General features: G+C 46.9%; 1 protein-coding gene across 1 annotated transcript in view; it reads left to right on the forward strand.

The window, feature by feature from the left end:
- The window catches only part of rptor (regulatory associated protein of MTOR, complex 1), a 156,227-nt gene that overhangs the window by 121,151 nt on the left and 13,724 nt on the right, over positions 1–21,352 (forward strand). Inside the window, exons 22-29 of the mRNA XM_036525885.1 lie at positions 191–309; positions 11,283–11,386; positions 11,644–11,821; positions 12,185–12,295; positions 16,409–16,514; positions 17,449–17,563; positions 17,863–17,987; positions 20,933–21,034. Coding sequence (XP_036381778.1) covers positions 191–309; positions 11,283–11,386; positions 11,644–11,821; positions 12,185–12,295; positions 16,409–16,514; positions 17,449–17,563; positions 17,863–17,987; positions 20,933–21,034 — 960 coding nt within the window. The remainder of the gene's footprint in view (positions 1–190; positions 310–11,282; positions 11,387–11,643; positions 11,822–12,184; positions 12,296–16,408; positions 16,515–17,448; positions 17,564–17,862; positions 17,988–20,932; positions 21,035–21,352) is intronic.

Here is a 21,352-nt window from a genome sequence, read left to right on the forward strand (position 1 = left end):
TAGTGTGCAGGGATGAATAACCAACCTGATTATGAAATCATTCAACATAAATGTGTCAACTCTGAAGTCTGGGTTAATGTATTGAGATGGCTTTGGAAGCAGCGCCCAGCTGATTGTCCTTGTGGTGGAGTGGCTTATGCTCTGCCTGTGCTGTTTTGACTGTGCTGGTGGTGTGTGCTCTTTGTTGCAGGGGTGTCGTTCAACAGCGTGTACACACAGATCTGGAGGGTGTTGCTACACCTGGCAGCCGACCCATTCCCAGAGGTGTCTGACCTGGCCATGAAGGTCCTCAACAGCATTGCGTACAAGGTCTGCCTCTCTCTCTCTCTCTCTCTCTCTCTCTCTCTCTTTCTCTCTCTCCTTCTTTCTGTCTCTCTCTCTCACTCTCTCTCTCTTTCTCTCTCCCTCCTCTCTCCCTCTTCCTACCTCCTACATTCCCTCTATCTCTCTTCCACGTCTCTGTCACATGCACCTCTCTACTCCTCCATCCCCCTCTCTCCCTCACATGCTCTCTCTCTTTCTCCCTCTTGCTTTATACTTCACTGTTCTGTTGTGTTCCTGTTTCTGTATGAGTGAGTGATGCCCCACTGAAGGCGGTATTCCCAGACTTTTCCCCTCTTCACTCCCACTCCCACGCACATGCAAGCACGTGTGTCCACACACACACACGAAGCTGTCCCTCTCGACTCCTAGCTCTCCACATCCAGAAGCAGTTAGTTTTGTGCAAATGCAATTAAGTGGAAATTGGTCCCCAAAGCCCAGCAGTGCAGAGAGGGATGGTTGTGAAATTCCATTGTAAGTTAAGGAGGTAATAACTACAATTGTGTCCAGCACAGGAGTCCTCTTTAATCTCTCTTGCTGACATAAACAGTCCCCAAGTCCCCCATAGCTGTTAATCTCTTTTTTAAGGCTCCCCACTCTAACATGATATTTTGTGGGTGAGGAACAATAGGCAAATGAATCATTTGGGTGTGAGTACCACTTCTTTCTGCCAGAAGCCATATCTTCAAGATTTCACTGTTAATGGTGTGAGAGATTCAATCAGTAATGGGCATCTGTGTTTTTTTCCACACGCTCAGGAAGCAAAGCGGCCATCTAGTCTTTTGTTCAACAGTCTGCAGTGAGAAGAGGGTGTCCAACGTGACGATGATTCACCCTGTAACATGGCTGGGGAAGTTTTCTCAAACGCCCACACCTCTCTGAGGGCTTTCAGGTGTCTCTTACTACACTCATACCTGTGCAGCTCCCTCCTCCAAGACTGTCAAACACAGGGAAAGAGATGCTGCCATCCAAACTTTTAAAAAAAGGAAAATTGAGAGGTTTTTTTTTTTAGGCCACATAGTGACGCAGGGAGGAGAAAGTTGAGCACTCAGTTGGAAATCCCAGTTTGTTTAGTTTATTTCCTGCTCGTCTTTTAAGTCTGTGTTAACAGCACCTAGGGAGATGCTCATTGACTCTCGGGGTGTTGCTCTGGTTAACACAGACGAATGTTTCTGCTGCAGCAGGCAGAGGGAGTTGCTCAGCGCCAACATGCAGTTTGAGATCCTCAACGCAGTTCCCTTAAAGAGATGTACCCTTTCGGAGATTTCGGACTGGCCCTGGTACAGCTAAACCCCTATGTAGCTGTTGCTATCAGATCATTTGCACTGACCAGGGTTCACCTAAACCCCAGTGTGGCTGCTAGAGTCCTACACCAGGTGGGGTTCCTGTGAGTACCCACGGGAGACACACAGGTGCAGCTGTCTGGATAATTATGATACTTCTGAACAAATTACTAATTCGTAGGCTAGTGGAACTCTATTCTTTGGAGCTTGCTGGCATGGAAGCCTAATAAGGGACAGTTACGTCACATGTAAACAGTAGAGCATGGCAATGAACAAGGTGAAAGACAATATTGCCAGCTGTGAATTCCACAGCGTGGAAAATAATTCAACAGGAAGGTCTGATATATGTGACCATTTCACCATTATGACAAAGGGAAAGTGTTGAGGGATCCTCTTCCTAAAACTTTGCTTAAGTCAAGTTGATTGAGAGGTAGGGTGATGGGTTTTTTTCCCCATCAGTAATATAGGCTCATTGTAAACTATTGTTATTGACCAGTTTAGAATTTATCGGAAGAATAGCCTTGCCTATTTTAAATTTTATTGCATCGTTGTGCTTTAAGCCTGCAATTTCTTTTTTTTCCGAATTATAGCTACCTTTTTTCTTTCTTCTTTTTTAAATGGATCACAGACAGCCTTGTATATTTTATAAGGTTTTTTTTATGCAGTATGTAGGCATGGCAACATTTATAGGCCTGTTTTCCAACATTAAGTAACCACTGTTTCAAATAGCCACTGAGAAGGCATTTTCTGTTGCCATGTCGTTACTTATGAAGTATTTAGGCTGTGTTATGGAATGCAGTAGGGCTGTGGGCATCGCAGTGGGTTTGCTTGCACGCTGCATCATGTAATTGAAATTGTAAATGGAAGTAGTTACGGGCCGGTTTGCAGCTCTTGTCCAGGAGGTTCATTTTGGGTTGCAGGTGCAATACAGTTGCAGGAAAAAGTATGTGAACCCTTTGGGATTACTTGGATTTCTGCATAAATTGGTCATAAAATATGTTCTGATCCTCATCTAAGTCACATCACTAGACAAACACAGTCTGCTTAAACTAATACCGCACAAAAAATTATAAGTTTCCATGTTTTTATTGAACACAACATGCAAACATTCACAGTGCAGGGTGGAAAAAGTATGTGAACCCCTAGGTTAATGACTTCTCCAAGAGCTAATTGGAGCCAAGAGTCAACCAACCTGGATGTGTTGGTTAAAGCTGCCCTGCCCTATAAAAAACACACACCAGTTTTGAGTTTGCTGTTCTCAAGAGGCATTGCCTGATGTGAACCATGCCTTGCACAAAAGAGCTCTACGATCAAGACTTGCATCAAGCTGGAAAGGGTTACAAAAGTATCTCTAAAAGCCTTGATGTCCATGTGTCCACGGTAAGACAGACTGTCTACAAATGGAGAAAGTTCAGCACTGTTGCTACTCTCCCTAGGTGTGGTCGTCCTGTAAAGATGACTGTGAGAGCACAGCGCAGAATCCTCAATGAGGTGAAGAAGAATCCTAGAGTGTCAGCTAAAAACTTACAGAAATCTCTGGCACATGCTAACATTATTGTTGACAAATCTACAATAAGTAAAACACTAAACAAGAATGGAGTTCATGGGAGGACACCACGGAGGAAGCCATTGCTGTCCAAAAAAAACATTGCTGCACGTTTGAAGTTTGCAAAAGAGCACCTGGATGTTCCACAGCACTACTGGCAAAATATTCTGTGAACAGATGAAACCAAAATTGAGTTGTTTGGAAGGAACACACAACGCTATGTGTGGAGAAAAAAAGGCACAGCACACCAACATCAAAACCTCATCCCAACTGTGAAATATGGTGGAGGGGGCATCATGGTTTGGGGCTGCTTTGCTGCCTCAGGGCCTGGACGGATTGCTGTCATCAACGGAAAAATGAATTCCCAGTTTATCAAGACATTTTGCAGGAAAACTTAAGACCATCTGTCCGCCAACTGAAGCTCAACAGAGGATGGGTGATGCAACAGGACAACGACCCAAAGCATAGAAGTAAATCAACAACAGAGGGGCTTCAACAGAAGAAAATACGCCTTCTGGAGTGGCCCTGGAGTCAACCCGATTGAGATGCTGTGGCATGACCTCAAGAGAGCGATTCACACCAGACATCCCAAGAATATTGCTGAACTGAAACAGTTTTGTACAGAGGAATGGTCCAAAATTCCTCCTGACCGTTGTGCAGGTCTGATCTGCAACTACAGGAAACGTTTGGTTGAGGTTATTGCTGCCAAAGGAGGGTCAACCAGTTATTAAATCCAAAGGTTCACATACTTTTTCCACCCTGCACTGTGAATGTTTACATGTTGTGTTCAATAAAAACATGGAAACTTATAATTTTTTGTGCAGTATTAGTTTAAGCAGACTGTGTTTGTCTAGTGATGTGACTTAGATGAAGATCAGAACATATTTTATGACCAATTTATGCAGAAATCCAAGTAATCCCAAAGGGTTCACATACTTTTTCCTGCAACTGTATGTTGGGACATGGGGTTGCAGTGCATTTGCAGTTTTGTTGTGGCAGGTGTGGGGTTGGTGGAGGTTTAAACAAACAAAAAAAAAAAAACAGGCTGTGGCTATTAGAGTGTTTGCACCAGCCTGGGTTCACCTGAACCCCAGTGTAACTGTGGCTTTGGTCACTTAACCTGCGGGTGAACATATAACCTCCAGGAACAGGTGAGCAGACCATGCCAGGTGCAGGTATGAATTTTGTGACCTAGAGGAATCCAGATATTTAGCTTTCAGTATTCCTCCCATAAACAAACAAGTGTTCGCCGTTTTATTCTGTTGCAGCTTTACTTGGTTAGAGAGCCCAAAAAAAACTACAGAAAAGGCATTGTATTGCTGTGGTATATTTTTGTTATTCCGAGTCATATCATAATGAATGACGTTTCCCTGACCTCATGAGAATGTACCAACCCAAAGGTGCTGATTTAAGCAGCATAAATACTGTGGGGCTGACGGAGAACTGAACGAGAGAGCAGTAGTGGTTGTGGTTTCCCACACGGCCCAGTAAAGTGTCATTTATTAAAATATGAATGCAGCTACTTAACATCACACCCTTGATTTACTCAAATAAGCCTATTTAAACATATTTGAAAGTAATGTATTGTTTCACCACCCTTGAATGTTAATTGCATGTGACGTATTTTCTGCCGTCTGAATTACCGATAACTACAATTCAAGCATGGCAGCAGTAATTAATAAAGACAAGTCACCCGTCAATGTTGTATTCAGATATGCAGATGAGCAGTAGCAATATTCTTTTAGTATCTTTCAGTCCCTGTGTTCAGTTTTAAATCCAGTTTTGTCAGGGCGACTATGAATTGCATGCAGGCTTAAAACCACAAGCATTAGTCAGTTACACTGTATGAACAGCTACCACACTGGAGCAGACTGAGGGTCAGTTGACTTAAAAAGACCACTGGAGATAATCTGGGATCAGGTACACCCCTGTAAACTACCAGTTGAAAGTGTCCTGTGGTCGCTAACCCCGTGAATGTAGGCGGTGAGGACAAGGTGAATCTTCACCTTAGCTGAAATGAACAGAGGAAAAATCCACACCTGAATTGGTAAATTGAGGAGTGGGGGGAGGGGACTCCTTTTTAAAATATTCAAATACAATGAGTATTGAGTTAAAGCAGCACTCAGTGAGTAACACTCTGTTCATTCGAATTTGCACTTTTTGATCAAAGATGATTTTTAAAAAAAATATATATATATATTTACTCAGTCCTCTCACACATTCACACAGACCCACACTTCAAAGAGATGAATGAGGGAGAGGAGTTAAGCATTGTGTCAGCCCACGCATCCAGAAAACCTTTGAATGTTTCTTAGATAAAGGGAAAAAGAGAAAGAGAGACAATTGGCTTTAAAAGACAATGTCAATCCAGGTATTCAGAGCAACTTTTATGTCAGAGCTTTAGTGATCTTTTAATTCGGGCTGGTTTTATAAGCTCTTACGTGCAGTCCTTTTGTGTGAGTGGCTTGCCTGTTGCAGGAGTTCCTGACCCCAAGCCATGCTGGAGAGAAATCTTCTGGAAGTGTCCCTGTCGGCTGAGAAGGACCGAATCCTATCCAGTTAATTAGAATCCTCTTTCAGTTCTGAATGTTTAAAAGGAACAGTGAGAACACTGAGGGGTTTTTCCTTCCAAGTTTTGACAGCTCCACCACTAGTAAATGGGTGTTCAGAGCAAATGTATTATATAATTATAAAAAGAGATGAAGCTGTCATATTTTCATGGCTTCTTCTGCTTTGACAATTATCTCTGAAGTGAATATATGTGTATAAGCTAACTTCTAACTATAAGCTAAATTCGCCAACTTGCAGACAGTGTGGGTAGAAAAGAGAAGTCTTTCATGTTGTTTCATTGGTTGGCTTTGTTATGGATGTGCTTTGGTAGGAGTTCTGAGTGAATCCATGGCAGCAGCACCCCCCCCCCCCAGGGAATTTGTTGTCAGGACACAGTGGAGAGGTGATCCAGTACAGTGAGTGCTGATTTAAATCCCACAGTTTTGGACAGGTAACTTTGTCCCCCCCCCCCCCACAAAGTTTGCTGAAACTCTGGGACATCTCTGTACCTCCCTTCTTCCTCCACGGGATCAAACAGCAGTGTCACACCTGAGATTTAGACCTGAAACCCTCTGATCTCTAGACCTCGTTCAGCCACCCCCAAAGCGTGTGAGCTCCAGAAGCAAGCAGGGGTGTTACCCATCAGGAGACAGTTTTAGGTAGGGGTGTGTCGGTGTGTGTCAAGAGTGCTCAGAATAAAACAAGTGTTTCAGAGCTTAAAACACCGCCTGATTGTTGGAAATATGCTCATTAAATGGGTCAACAACAAAAAGATGGTTTTCCTTTGTACTGTCAATTGGAATAAAGATCATAAATTGCTGTCATACATGGATAAACAATACAGCAATTTAATATTGAAACGCTCACCAAGACAACCCTGCTTCTTCAGGGGAAGCTTGTCATAAAAATATCAAAATGTTGCCGCTCACCATGATTGATGGCTTTTTTGAGGTAATGGTTTGATAAACATGGGGTATCACTGTAATTGCAGTGCTGAATAATGCGTAGAAGAATGAATGTACTGTAAATCATAATTCATTATAAAGAAGATAATTTTTTTATTTGAATCTGAGCAGCACTGTGAATGGGTTTGGAAGTGGAGGAGGCTACACCTCAAGCAATGCTGATTGGCCGGCTGGTTTCCCCTCTTTTTCAGAGAGCTTGCATCTCGTTCATTTTGAAAAAGGAATCCAAGGTTAACTGGTTTGCCTGCGTTTTCCTATCACAGAGCAGTACTCTGTAGCAGGAAATGCTGTCAGGTAAATCTCTTCATGATGTAACCACGTTCGCATTGTGGTTCATTTCCAGAAAACAAAACACTTTGGGAATAATCACTAGGAGGCTAACCCATGACTTTTGCCTCTGATAATTGGATTTTTTTCCAGTGTGAATACAATGACAAATCAGTGCACTGTAGGGCAGTGCCAAACAAGGTATTCCTGTAGTGTACCTTGTTTGACTGGTGGAATTTATCAGCATACAGCTAGTTGTGCTCTAAGGAATTAACCTACAGTTAATGTAGATTTCCATTCCTGTGTCAGGCTCCTGTCTTACCAAGAACAAGAATTAAAATTTTATGCGATCAAACAAATTCAGTGTGATTTGGACATGCAGTGTTTCCCTTGGTAGCTAATTACAACCCACAGAATATCATCCAGCACCTCATGTGACAGTTCATTCTCAAAGCTTAGTCACAGTCTGATGCAGTGCAGGTTTCTACACTGCCTGTGGCCAGGATCAGACAGGTTATGGGGTGACAGTGTCACGGTTGATTCTTGATTTTTGGCTGAGGCTAGAGGAAACAGGCCAGGAAAGTGAAAGGCTTGTTTTGTTGATTTTTTTTTTTTTTTTTTTTTTTTTGCCCAATTTTTTTTTTTTTTTTTTATGGCTGGCACATTGCTTTCATTGCTTTCCTAAGCAAGTTACATTTTAATAATCAAATGCCACCATTCATGCTGAATATGGTGTGCTTGATTTAAAGTAGAGGAATTTAAATATAGGTTTGAATAATATGTTTTAGTCATTTAGTCATTTCAATAAGTCATTATTGAAATGAGTGAAGCGGTAACAATAGCGACACTGTGAATAAATGCGGCTGTTCAGTGAAACGCTGCCTTTCATTTCAGCCACAGTGTGTTTGTTGACGCAGTATTTTGACATAATATTTTCGGAGCATTATGACTTTCTGTGAATTGTGACTTTATTCAATTATTTACCACAGACTGCCCAAGCACCAGCTGCTCAAGGTCAGATGTGGTGCTTTGATAGACCTGGGCAGTGATGCGCTGTAGCAGCAGTGAGAAATGGAAGGGGTCGTTCTCGTTCAGCCCTTAGGAACAGTCCATTTTGTGTCTCGACCTCAGTGCTCCTTGGGCCAATCAGAATTGCCTCTGCTGTCGGACGAGGTTGGTTCTCCACCAGTCACGACTTAAGAGTGTCAGCGTGTGTTCTCCAAGGCTAGCGTTCAGCTGGGAAATGTTTATTTATAAATAAATATGCTTCAAAAAATGGCTATGGCTGCCTTTAATAATTAAAACGTATAAAAATATTGAGCCGTTTTTAGAAGTCATTGAATTGCATGTCTTTAGTCCACAGGGGCCTCTCTTTATAAAATCGAGTTTTTGTACAGTTTTGTATGCTTGATTTTTTACTTATGAATAAGTAAAGGTGCACACATGCTAAGAAGAATTGTGCTGACCTGTAGGATCTGTCAGTCCTCTGGGAATCGTGTGAAGCTGAAGATAACAACATTAAGATAACATGCCGTGACAAGCTGTGTCAGGCCAATTCCGTACACTTGGGGGTCCAAATCTTTCCATTCATTTTGAGGATGAGAGCTGGTTTATCTATGTTATCTGTTGGAAGAAACGGTCTACACTGAAAATTAGGTGGAGCATAACAATAAAACCACTAATTGTGATAGCTATTGCCGTTAAATATGAGAATGATGACAATTATCATTATTGTTTATGAGTATTAAATAGAGACCACTGCATTGCCATTTGTAACTGTGACAATTCACATCACATCAGATTCGAACCTGATTTATTTTGTATTAGTATTATTAGGCCTCCGCTTTGATGAGAATTTGAAGTTTAAGCTATATATAAACAACACACAAACTTTTCTTTTTTGCAGCCTGTTATAATTAGTAGTCATGAAGAGTGAAATCAGGATTTAAGAGAGAAAAATTCAGCAGCATGCAAAAATTGTGTCTGGTGAGAGAATTTGTGAGGGGGGGGGAAATGGCACAAGATTATCTGAAAGATAGCTCTGTTTCAATAGGCCTCCAAGTCCTAGATCTCTGCCTGAGGTGGGTGTCATGGCCAACCCAGTACAGCATGGTATAAGATTACCCTGCTGTGTGTTCATACCACGGCTCGTTTTCTGCTCCCAGTCTCAGAGTGGGGTCCCGGTTCATGCTGCGCGGCCGTGATGCCACAGTCCTCTGGCGATGTGCGAAGTGACACGACCGCCGCTTCATTACAAACCGTCCTCGTCACTCGGGGACCGCGTAAAGGGATGTCCCCGAGCTGTTAGCCACTTAATGGAGCAGCGAGGTGACAGGTGATACATCTGCCACCGTGGTAATTGGGTTTTGATAGCGGGGAAAAAACGATGCGGGCGTTTATGCAGCCAGCAAGTAGGCGGAGTCCAGTAACAGAGAAGCCTGGTGTGAGGTGATGTCATCAGAAAACGGAGGCAAGCGCGTCTGCGTTGTCGGACGAATGCTGCTTTTATGCCGCATTTAAAGAACAGCCTTATTCTTTCCGTGCGTTCTGATGTTGAATGCTGAAATCCCTTGGGGCCCTCTCCAACCAGCATCCAGCACCCACTAGAATGGGATGAGGTGACATCAAAGTTTTCGAGTGCCCCGAGCAGTCTCCCAGTGTGGACGCGACGCGTGGTAATGCACAGTGAATCACGTGAGGAAGATAACGTAACCCTCCGTTCGCTCATACCCTGCACGAAGAAGCCTGTAGCCTGGAGCATCCTGTGAACGTTATGTGACAGATTTGTAATGTGTAGTGCGTTGTAATTTTGTCTCATTCCCAGCCATAGGCTGAGTAGTGTGCATGCAAGTTTTTGTGTTTGCCTTCTTTGACCTTGTGTCATCATGTTTGCATTTGTAATGTACTCTGTTCGCCCCCCCATCATAGCTGAAAGATTTTTTTTTCCCCCCAGCGTGCCACAGAGACCATGTGTGATAATTACTTCCTTGTCTATCCATCTAATTAATATTTCAATCCTGAAGTGTGGAAGCCTCTCAAATTAGATGAGGCACATTTCCATAATAAGTGTCATTTCTTTGCTTTTTTGTATTTGTACGTATCCCATTTTAATGAAGCACTGGGTCGGAAACAAAGGCTATTAATGACAGCCTTAGTCAAACACCTACATTCAATGTAACAAACATTCAGACTTTGAAAATTAACATAGAAATGAAATGGGAGAAAGCTCCAGATGGTAGAGAGGGTGCAGTGTTAACTGGATTTAAACAGTACATTAGTTTTGTTTCTCTTGTTGGTGTAAACAATTTTATAGCCGTCGCATTTTGATTGCTTTTTTTGCAGGCATTAATGTTTTTCCCTCGTCTTTCGTAATGGCCTGAGTTAGAATTGTGTTTCCATTGTCTCTTGTTACTGTGACAGGAGAACATCCTATCCAAGTGCACCAGCCAAGGGATCGGTCTCACTCATGTTTTAACAGCTGGAATGACCCTGCGATTACTGAACCCAAAATTCTCTAGCTTCCTGCTCGTGTTGATCTAGGAGCTGCTCCTTTCCTTAAACGCCGGTTCGGCTGCGTTCGTTGGCAGCCTCAGTCAAACAGCTTGGACCTTGCCTTCTGAGAGCCTGCCCTTGTGACCACTCTGAGGCTGCAGTATTACTTATTCATGCGCGGTCGTGGTGTCTTACATCACTTTCTGAAGGTCATTTAAATGTCTGTGATGCGGAGCTGTACGATTCAAGAAAGAGGTCTCGATCCACTGTTCTGAATAGGATTCCAACCAACCAATCAATACAACTTGTATGTGATATGGCACTCATAACAAAAGAGTCTGTCACAGAACAGATTATATAAAAGTGTAAGTTATAGTTATACCGGATATACGGTGAAGTTTATGGAGAAAGAAAAGTAATTATACAGCGACAACATGGTTTCAATCAACAAATTACTAAAATTCCTATTAATATGGAAATTTGTTACTGTAGAAAAACGCGCTACTGCAAGTTGTTAACAACTGAAACAAGAAAGCAGCCATGGGCTTCCATTAAACAGTGTTGGAGTGGCTATCAAACTAGTCAGGAGAGTTAGCATCCCCTCACATTGTCTGTCTGCCTTCCTTGGGTAGTACTGCCCAGTGGGCAGGAGTGAAGCAGGGACTTCTGCCCTGATCAGCATTTGGGTTGCCATGCATTCAGCAGGTACAGAGTTAAGTAACCGTTAAAGTGGATAAAGTGTCTTGGGACTTCTGGCAGCAAGAGGTATGGGGAAGAAGATCAGAAAGAAAGAGGGCTTGCATTCCCTGTGTACAGCAGTGTGATTTGAGCTCTCTCTCTCTCCCCTCTCCCCCACAGGCTACGATGAACGCCCGGCCCCAGAGGATCCTGGACTCTGGCTCTCTCACCCAATCAGCGCCTGCCAGCCCCACCAGCAAAGGCACTCACATCCACCAGGCTGGGTGAGTGTCTGCACACCCAGCCTTCTGAGATCATGTTAAGCATGAAGTGCTTCGCCTTGCAGCACAAGCAGTCAGAAGAATGGGCTTTGTTTCAGGGACGGGGGCTTTATAGGCTATCGCTGCTTGTTTAACAGTTTAGCCGTTTGCTCTAGAGTTTGAAACGCACTGTTGACTGCTTGCAGTGTGTAGGAATTGTGGTCTGGGTGGCTTTTTGATGGCAGTGGCTCATATCAGTGTCCCCTGTGTTCATGTTCCAGTGGTTCCCCCCCCATGCCAAGTCCCAGCAGTTCCAGCCTGACCAACGAGGTGCCCAAACCCCCTCCCCGGGAGCTCCCGCCCGCCCGGCCACCGTACACCCCGACGCTGGGCGGCCAGGCCCCCCACTCGCACCAGTTCCCGCGCACCCGCAAGATGTTCGACAAAGGGCCCGACCAGGTACCGCCTAAAGAAACAGCCCTGTTCTTTCTGTCACCCTGGGAGACAGCATCCCGTTTGACTGCAAATCTGTCCATCACTGAAAAATGTACACCCTCAGCATCAGGGCAGACTCATAATTACGCTCAGTAACTTTCATGAGTGTTGGCTGAACAAAGAGAATACTCTAAATAGCAATCTCTAAATTACAAAGCAAAATCATTTCAAGGCATGAATCAGTACATTCAAATGGTAGAAGTGTTTCTTTTCTGTATGCAGTGGCACAGGTACATCTGCTGTATTTATGCAAACGGTGTTGACGGGGTTTTTTTTTTTTTTCCTTTCTTTTTAATGCCTGTGTCTGCGCGCCTGCCTGTCTGCCAGACGGCGGATGACGGTGACGAGCCAGGCGGCCACAGGAATTTCATCAGCGCCACCCTGCAGACAGGTCTCTGTGACTGGAGCGCCAAGTACTTCGCTCAGCCCGTCATGAAGGTACAGCTCTGCTCCCAGCGTGCCTCACCCCTCTCTCGCTGCAGTGCCCCACACAACGCTGGCTACGTCCTTTGTTTAGTGCTGCCGTGTAACTCTGCGTCGGCCGTCTTTTGATTAAAAATCTTTCAGTTGAGGTTTGATTAATTCAGCCTGTTCCTGGTCTGTTCATACAAGGGCTGCGGTTGTTTCTGATCCATGGTTCATGAGGGACTCGCACATCAGTTGAACCGCAGTCAAGCAGCGTCACAGATAGACGGGAGTCTCCTAAGCAGAAAGAAAAAATCGTGTTTCAGTACATTAAAAACGCCGCACTTCTGGCACGCCACTTGTTACAAGACCTTTACGCACCGATCGTGATGGGCTGGTGGTCTGCATGTGTGCGACATCACACTATGTTACTGTGTTAAATACAGCTCAAGGAGTTTCACGCCAGTGCCTGTGTGCCTTGTCAAGATCAGTAGCGCGCGTGTGTGTGTGCGTGCGTGTGTGCGTGCGTGTGTGCGTGCGTGTGTGCGTGTGTGTATGTGTGTGTGTGTGTGTGTGTGTGTGTGTGTATGTGTGTGTGTATGTGTGTGTATGTGTGTGTCTGTGTGTGTGTGTGTGTGTGTGTGTGTGTGTGAGACAAATTTCAGCCTTTGTCGAGCCTCACGGCTAACCTCATTGGGCCAGCTCGGTTGCACACTGACTGATTTCCACACAGCCTCCCTCTGGATCACAGGCCCGCAGAAGCGGTGCCATTATTCTGTGAACAGAGACGCAGTGGCGCGGCGTGACTGCCCGCGGGCTGTATATCCTGTTTAATTGGCAGCCCGGCTGTGATTATTAATAATTCACCACACAGAGCTCACTTCTTTATCACTGGTGAACGTGCTCCTGGTCACAGTGAAATATTTAAAGCGTTAAGGCTCTGTTCTACTTCAGTAATTTCAGGGAAAGTCTCAGAGATCTCTTTCATCACTCTTGCTTAGGATGTGATATCAGAGCGGGGTCTCTTCCTGCTTCAGCGCATTGCAACTGTTTCTGAAGCTGCAGTGGGATAAGTGTGTGAGGAGGGGAGGCATCACTGTGACGCTGTAACTCGGATAGGAAAGAACAGAAAGAGCTGGAGTTCCTCGCTCTCCCTCCTGCATGGGGATGGGACTGTGAGGGAGTCTGCTTTTATCCGTTTGAAGTCTGCTCTTTGCTTCTGTGTATCTGCCACGCAGAGGCAGTGGGTTGGGCACAGGTGTGTGTCAGAGGGGTGATAGCGGTTATTCTAGCAGCACTACTGTCTGCTATTGGTTTGGTCCTGTTGCCATGCGGTAAAAAGCAGTCTCGAGAAAGGGACTGGCCCTGGACAGTGGCGATTTAACAAGCTGTGTGTCACGGCCTGTCTAACGCAAAAAAAAGCTGTCAGTTTAATCCTGTTTGAACCTCAGGCTGCTGCGATAATGATTGGCTGGAAGTGAGGCCTGCCTGAAAGTGTGCGACCTCCCCCTGACAGGCAGGCCAACTCGGCGGTCATGTGACCTTGTGTCCATCAGCGTGCTGTGTTGATGCAGCTTGATCCTTTCACAGCTCCGCTCAACCGTTTTTTTTTTTCCCCCCAAAAGCTTTTATCTCCATCTTTTAAAAAATCAGTGTCAGCTTGTCTTACTGAGGTTGGGTGAATCTGCCAAACTTCATACGCTTAAGTGCAGAAAGAAGAAGAAAAAAAAAGTCTGCAGTGTTACAAATCAAGAGTGCTGTTTTGCAATATTTTGAGCGCTCTCCATAAGCCATAAACCTCATCTTTAAAATGGAGCCCCAGTCTTGTCCAGCCCTTACCGGGGTTATTATTTCTCTGCGTCTGCAGCAAAAAGCGTGGGCCGCATTTTCACAAAGGAGTTTTCGAAACGCCGGGCGTCGGAGCGGCCCAGCTGTGAGAATGCCTGGAGATTTATGTCGGCGCCTCGTTTGCTCTGCAGCCACGGCCTGTGCCATTGCTCATTTGTAGGTCAGGCGGAGGGGCTAGAGGCGGGGACATTATGTACCGCATAACTGCCTAACGCCGTGACTGCAGCTAGCCCCAGGCTGAAAGTAATGCCACTCAATTACCTTGGGTCCGGCCCGAGAACGGTCAGCTTGTTGTTAAGCAGCAAGATTTATCAGCGATGGCCGGGCTAGGTGTTTTATTTTTCAGTTTGTTCGCAACAACAAAATACATGAGTAAATAGTCAGTAGTCCCCTGCCATATTTCTTCCCCTTCCTTAGCCTCTCCCTCTCCTCATCTCAGCCCCCTCCGCTGATTCACCCCCTCCACACCCCCCCCCAATTCCTTCCTGTGTTGTGATGTGACATTACCGGGGGGGGGGGGGGGGGGGGGGGGGGGGAGGGGGCAGTTGATTACCGGATCATATGTGTCCGTATGCAGCCGGGGCCGAAGCATTTAACATTCAGGGGCCGTTTCCGCAGTCCCCCTGCCTGGAAATGTGCTTAATAAGCAGTGGCTGTGTGCAGGAGAGGGATGGGAGCGAGGCTCCATTAAAGTCCATTACGGTGATCCTCATGTTATTACCACGCCTGCCGATAATGCTAATGCGCCGAGCAATAACGCTCCTCCTGCCAGCGCCCGGGACGCGCCGAGAGCGACATTATTCCAGCTTTAAGGGGTCGTTGAGTTTAACGACGCCGTCTCCCAGGGTCCCCGTGTGCGTGCCGTAGCCCCACCCCCACCCCCCCCCCCAACCCCTTTTCCCCGCCCCCCCATCAATCTCCCTCCAGCCAGCTGCGAAGAGGCCTGGAGCTCAGCTGTAAAGCAGATGCGTGTCTGACACCACGTGCTGTTTTAGGTCATAAACACCGGCTGATGTAGCAGTTCCCACAGGTGGGAAATACTGTTGTGTGTTGCGTCAGACGGAGAAGATTCACCTACGTGCACACACGCACGCATACACGCACACACGCACAGATGCACACTCACACAGCTTTATGCAAAGCTGCCATACACGGAAAATGCCGCTTGATGTTTTCTTGTTCCTGAAGATTGATGCAGAGCGCCTCACCACCCCTGGAGGAAAGCTGTAGAACTAAGTGGGGTATGCCCTGCCTGCCCTCCTTCCAGCTTTCCTCCCCGCCCCCTCCCCAAAAACAGAGCTTCGATGGGTGTTGGAGGACCCGAGTCGATTGATACTAATTAGCTGGAGCAGCGGTTTCCTTGCAAGCGCTTGCGGGAGAAAAATCCTCTCTTGAGCAGCAGTCCTCTCTATTTAGTTCATTAGCAGTGCTGGTTTGTCGGGGGGAGCCTGTGCGTGAGATAGGGGGCTAGGAGGAGCGAGGGCGAGAGTAAGAGAGAGAGAGAGAGAGACGCGTTTCTGTGGAAGGCCCGTCCCCAGCAGTATAGCTGTTAAAGATGCTCATCAGTGATATCTCATTCAGAGACGGGGAGATGAAATCTCAGCAACCCGCTGAGCTCCATGAGGAAAAGCGTGCAGCTGGGGCATTGATGTCTGTGTTAGAATGTGCAGAGAAAGGCACGTGTAGGGCCACGGCAAACCCCCGGGAAGGCCTCACTCGTAACGTGCCTGTCTCACCATGGGACACAGGACACAGTCATCCGGTGACTTTCAGCGCAGGTGTCGTGTGTCCTCTGTTGTGTGTGTGTGTTTGTGTGTGTGTGTGTGTCATAATGTGTACGTAAAGTATTAACACTTAGTTTAGTGTGTGTGTTGGTTTGTCATTATGTAAGGTATTACAGTGGAATACTATGTAAACGCCAAGCTTAGGTGTGCCATTTGTTTGTGTGCCTTTTGTGTCTGTGTGGTAGTGATCTTAGCGCATTAACAGTTGCATAAAGGCTAATATGTTTTTTTGTGTGTGACGTAGTTGCACACTGTATTAATGGTATTAATGTTAGGGTGTCTTCCTGTGAGATATAGTGCCATACCGGATTGTTACAAAGGTTAGTCAGACATGTGCTGAGAAACCATTGAAAGCACAGCTTGGTGACTGTTCTTTCCTACGTTAAATGCATACAAAGCAGCACTCTGATCCTGCTTCTCATTTACTGCTTTGATTCGATTTGTCCCCCTGTCGTTCTCTCCGTTTCTCCCCATCTGTTCCTCTCCTTTTTGCCCCCCCATCCCCCTTTCCCAGATTCCTGAGGAGCACGATGTGGAGAGTCAGGTGAGGAAGGAGAGAGAGTGGAGATTCCTGAGGAACGCCCGGGTCCGAAGGCAGAGCCAGCGAATCACCCAGAGGGGTAGGAGAAGGAGCGCGTTTAGGCGGAGGGGGGTGGAGGGAGGGAATACTGGAGCGAGAGCAGAGATATGATGTGGTGGTAAGAGCAGCAGTGAAAATTCAGATTAATTGGAGGCTCAGGCGGCCCCCGCCGATCCCAGCTCTCCCCCCCCTCCCCCCTCCCTCCAGCAGAGCTCGGTGTGGGATCTCTGTGTGAATCACGGCGCTCCTCCGGAGTTTAAAGACTCCGGGCTGGAGCGCTCCCCCAAGTCCCCCTGTGAAGTCAGCGCGCCGTTCAAACGGAATGGCTGAGCGCTCCACGTCAGCCATGCGGCCTCCCCCCCCCCCCCCCCCTCCCCCCTCCCCGCGCTCGCAGGGGCGATGGCGTCAGCGCCTCTTCCTCCCTCTCATGCTTCGCCATCTCTTGCTTTATTCTTCCCCCCCTCCCCATCCCGGTCCACCAAAACGGAGACACAAAAAAAAAAAAAGAAGAAGCTTCCTGCTGCCCTCATTCAGTCTTCAGCAGCAGGATGCAGAGGCTCTGCAGGAGCAGGGGGAATGCCGGGCCCTTTAAAAGCGCGTTAAAGAGCCCGTGCGTGACGTCTTTAATCGCCCCGGATGACACCGCATTCCGGTTCATACTTGTTTGACACTTTTGTTGTTGTTGTTGAAAATGAACTCACAGAACTCTTAACAAATGCGTAGTTAGTGCTTTCCTTTAAGAAATGCCGCTTATGTTACTTTATGGGCGGCCTGTTCATGGTTCTTTTGTGGCGGAAACACAGCGGTTGTGTCGTTTTCCTGAATCTGAAGTTGGCCTTGTAAAATGCGGGCGTGCCAGGAGCCTTCGCGGCAAAGCACAGGGTGTTTCTTCAGGGGGTAGCTGTGAAGTGAACAGGAAGAACACGCCGTCTTTTCCTGTCTGCGGCTCACACCCATCTGCTCCTCTTTTGTAGGTGTGACCCGTCTGGACGACCAGATCTTCATCAACAGAAACCCGGGGGTGCCCTCCGTGGTCAAGTTCCACCCCTTCAACCCCTGCATAGCCGTGGCCGACAAGGACAGCATCTGGTGAACAAGCCGCCCCCGAGCACACAGTCCCGTCAGCCGTGCCGTGCCAACTGAGCCGTCGGCCCCTCCCTCACATAGCTTACTACATACTACTTCGATTCTCATTGGTCTCGCAGTTGCAGCACAAACAACAACATTACTGCCCGTGCCAGCAGAGCCTTGATTGCTGTGTACACAAAACTAGCGAGATCATTAGCAGCAGCGGCATGTGCGAAGGCTCACAGGCACGTGCTGCAGGGAGGCCGGTGAAGCCCTTGACTGCGCTAACGCTGAGCTCTCTGCACCCCCCCCCCCCCCAGCTTCTGGGACTGGGAGAAAGGCGAGAGGCTGGACTACTTCTACAACGGCAACCCCCGCTACACCCGCATCACGGCCATGGAGTACCTGAACGGACACGACTGTTCCTTGCTGCTCACCGCCACCGGTCAGCCCCCACTGCCTCACTGCATATACACATTACACACTGCACATTTGCTAACCACTCTGCCGGCCTAATCCAGAGCCTCTTAGTTTTCATTTTTTTTCATGTTGTTCATTTGTATAACTGGGTGTTTACTGAGGGTTAGCAAGGTTAGTTTAGGTTAACCGCTTCGCTCTTAGATACAGCAGCTGTGCCTCAGCTGGAAACTAAACCTGCAAGGCCCACTCCTTAATCACCGCACCACACTACTATACATACTGCTTCCAAACAAATTACACTGAAAGTTTGCACAGGGGTATCGTAGGCACTACCACTGTTAGCCTGAGCACTACTCTTTCATGTGATTGTTGTCATAACACCAAGGAACTTTATGAATGTACCAATAGCATTTGTAGTTCTTCCAGTGGAGTGAATTACCAGGCCATAAAATGAAATATAATTAAAATGTAGTAATTTTTTAATTGATACTTTTACTTAGACTTTTACACTTGCAACACTATTGGGAATCTTAAATTGCATGGTTTATATAATTATCATTTTGTCTTTCTCTTTTTTTATATGGCCAACATTTTCTCATTTTTCTTTCTCTTTAAAAAAAAATGTTAACTCTGAAGGAGAATGTGAACAAGATGAAAATGTTTTCTCCTTTGTTTTTTGTATGTCTTGTCTCCATAACCCTTGTAATGACTCATTCGCTTGCCACGCTCTTTTTGTTGCATTAGTAATTAGTATTCATTTCCAGAATAACATTGACAGTGCTTGTTCATGGTGTCTCACTCAGTGTTAGCCTGCCGTCACCCAGATAGCATAATCGAAGAATCACAAGCCATCTGAGTGTGAGGACATGAGCCGCACATAAAGGTTATTGCTTGTGACCTTTCACCTTTCTGGTAGACCTGATGGACACCTCAGTGATTCCTCTACTCTTTTCTGCACTTATTAGTTTCGCTTCTTTTCTCCGTCTGCCTCCGCTTCAATTTAACTCTCCAGGTTTTGCTCTTAAAATGTAACACACCAAGTTCTTTAATGGGAGAGCACACCTGCCGAGCCTCATTTGCCATCTCTTGTTCTGCGCGATATCCAAATGGTGCTAATCTGAGAAAGCTGGGGATGAGGTGAGAATGTGAAGCAGAGATGAGTCCTCTTCACGCTCATTTTCTCTGTCTGCACTGCCTGCTCCCTGCGCTGAGGCACTGCAGGCATTAGGGAGATTGTCTCAGATCAAAACAGTGTCAGGGCTCTGAGAGAGGGACAGGAGAGGGAGCCAGATGCCACTGCTGCCGTGAGTCAGTCCTCCTGGCAGCAGGGGGCGCTGGAGCTACACACAAGATGATCGGTAAGCTTCTGTAGTAAGCATGTAAAAGGTGTGTGGGGTGTGAGGGAAAACGCTTAGATTTATGTCCTGAGGTGCAGAGGAGTAGCTCCCTGAGTTAGAGGCAGTAGTGCCCACTTTCTAAACACCTCCTTCAGTTTGAGGAAATTCTGTCATATTGGCCAGTTGGGCATTTTCCTTTTTTCTGCTCCGCTGCTCATGTTTCCCATTACAGAAATCCTCACGTGGTTTCCCCCCTGAATAAGTAGGAGCTGGGTTGTATCCAAAGCTTTTATGCGTTTGCCTGGTTTGTCTTTTGTATGCATCACTGATTTTCTCCTTTTCTTAGAACTATTTTGCATTTTGGAGGGTCTAGGAAGCCAACCTTTCTATCCGTACATGTCGTGGCAATTTGACTATCGCCACAGCTCCCAAGTGGCTCAGCCAGTTAAAGCTCGCATTCCGAGTGCAGGCTGAGTCCTCCTGGGTTTGAGTCTGAGCTGTGTCGTTCGCCGATAATGACTGGGAGTCCGTAGTGGCGGAAAAACAATTTGCTTCGCCCCGCAGGGGCGGTGTGGGTTTCATTGGTCGAGGTTCACTTGCTCTGCCTCTTTGGCACCCTCTAGCAGCTAGTGCGGCACCTGCAAGTCTCATGCATGTTGGAGGACTGTATTAATCTTTCTTCAGCACTCTTGCACGAGCATATAGGGTTTTGCGGAGAGGTGGGCTTAACGCAGTACAGTTTGTGATTCCGAAAAAAGGCGGAAATGCATAAATACCGAAACAAGTGATCACTGCTTCTCCCCTTTTGCCAAGAAAGGGTGCAGTGAATGTGACATATGAGCACATAGAGGAAGTGGCAGGGGCAGTTGCAGGTCTGAATGAGCCCAGTCCCTCGGACTGGCGAAAGTGTCTGAGTGTCTGTGAGAGCCATGTAGAGCCGGCCACACAGTCGCTCCTCACTGCTCTCTGCAGCTGTCCCTGGAAATCAGCAGAATTTCTCTGGGGTTGGAGGAAAAGGACTGTGAGGCTCTTCTGTCACGGCCGTGTCCGTCCTCACCGCTGGGGCCCCTCTGTTGTCCCGGCCTCCCACTCATGCCCCCTCCCCTCACCTCCCCTATTCTCTGCAGAAGGGATGGAGGCCTCTCACAAAGCACTTAACACTCACACCATTCCCTGGGTTGAATTGATCCGAGAGGAGTGGAGAGGGGGAAAAAAAATAGCGTGCTGTTGGTTGGTGCTGCTCTCCTTTCTCCTTTCGCCCACGCTGTCTTTTTTCTCCCCGTCTCTCATTCCTCTCCCGGCACATTACTTTTGCCTCTTTGATGATGACCTCCATTTTGTGCTGGCTCCATATTCAGGAATCGGCTTTGTCATTGAAGAATGTTTTTGGTAAAAGAGTAATGTTCCTCAGTCCTGTGGCGTGAAAGAACAGCGGCTGAAACTCCCTGCCTCGGTTCATTAAAGAAAGTCCCAGGGGCAGCTGTGTGATGCAAGGGTTCTCTCAGGCACAATTCTCGCGGCTGTGACGTTAGAGACAGCTTTGGTGGCTTGTACCTAAAAGAAAGGTGAAATTGCCGCGAGTGAGGTCTGAAAGGCGGGAAAGTTGACCCAACTCCCTCGGTCTCCTCCACAGATGACGGCGCCCTGCGGATCTGGAAGAACTTTGCTGATCAGAGGAACCCTGAGATGGTGACAGCCTGGCAGGGCCTGTCAGACATGCTCCCCACCACGCGAGGTCAGTTCCCCCTCCCCCGCCCCTGGCAGCATGAGCCTCAGCCCCAACACCAAAAAGAGTCCAACCCAAGCCCAGTCACCCGAGACCCCCCCCCCCCCCTTCCCCCAACTCCTCATTCTTCTTCGCTTGCCAGTGTCCCCTCTCTTCTCTGACTGCTGCTCATGATGTTTGGGAAAGCTCTTTGAATTTCCACACATAGCAGGCTCCTGAGACATTGGGGAAGGGTGGGGGCAGGGATGACAGTAACGATGAACACTTATTAGGTACACATATGTCTCAGGAGTCTCTTTGCCCCCCCCCCCCCCCCCTTTTTTTTTA

The sequence above is a fragment of the Megalops cyprinoides genome, chromosome 1 (assembly GCF_013368585.1).
Source record: "Megalops cyprinoides isolate fMegCyp1 chromosome 1, fMegCyp1.pri, whole genome shotgun sequence".
Lineage (NCBI taxonomy): Eukaryota > Metazoa > Chordata > Actinopteri > Elopiformes > Megalopidae > Megalops > Megalops cyprinoides.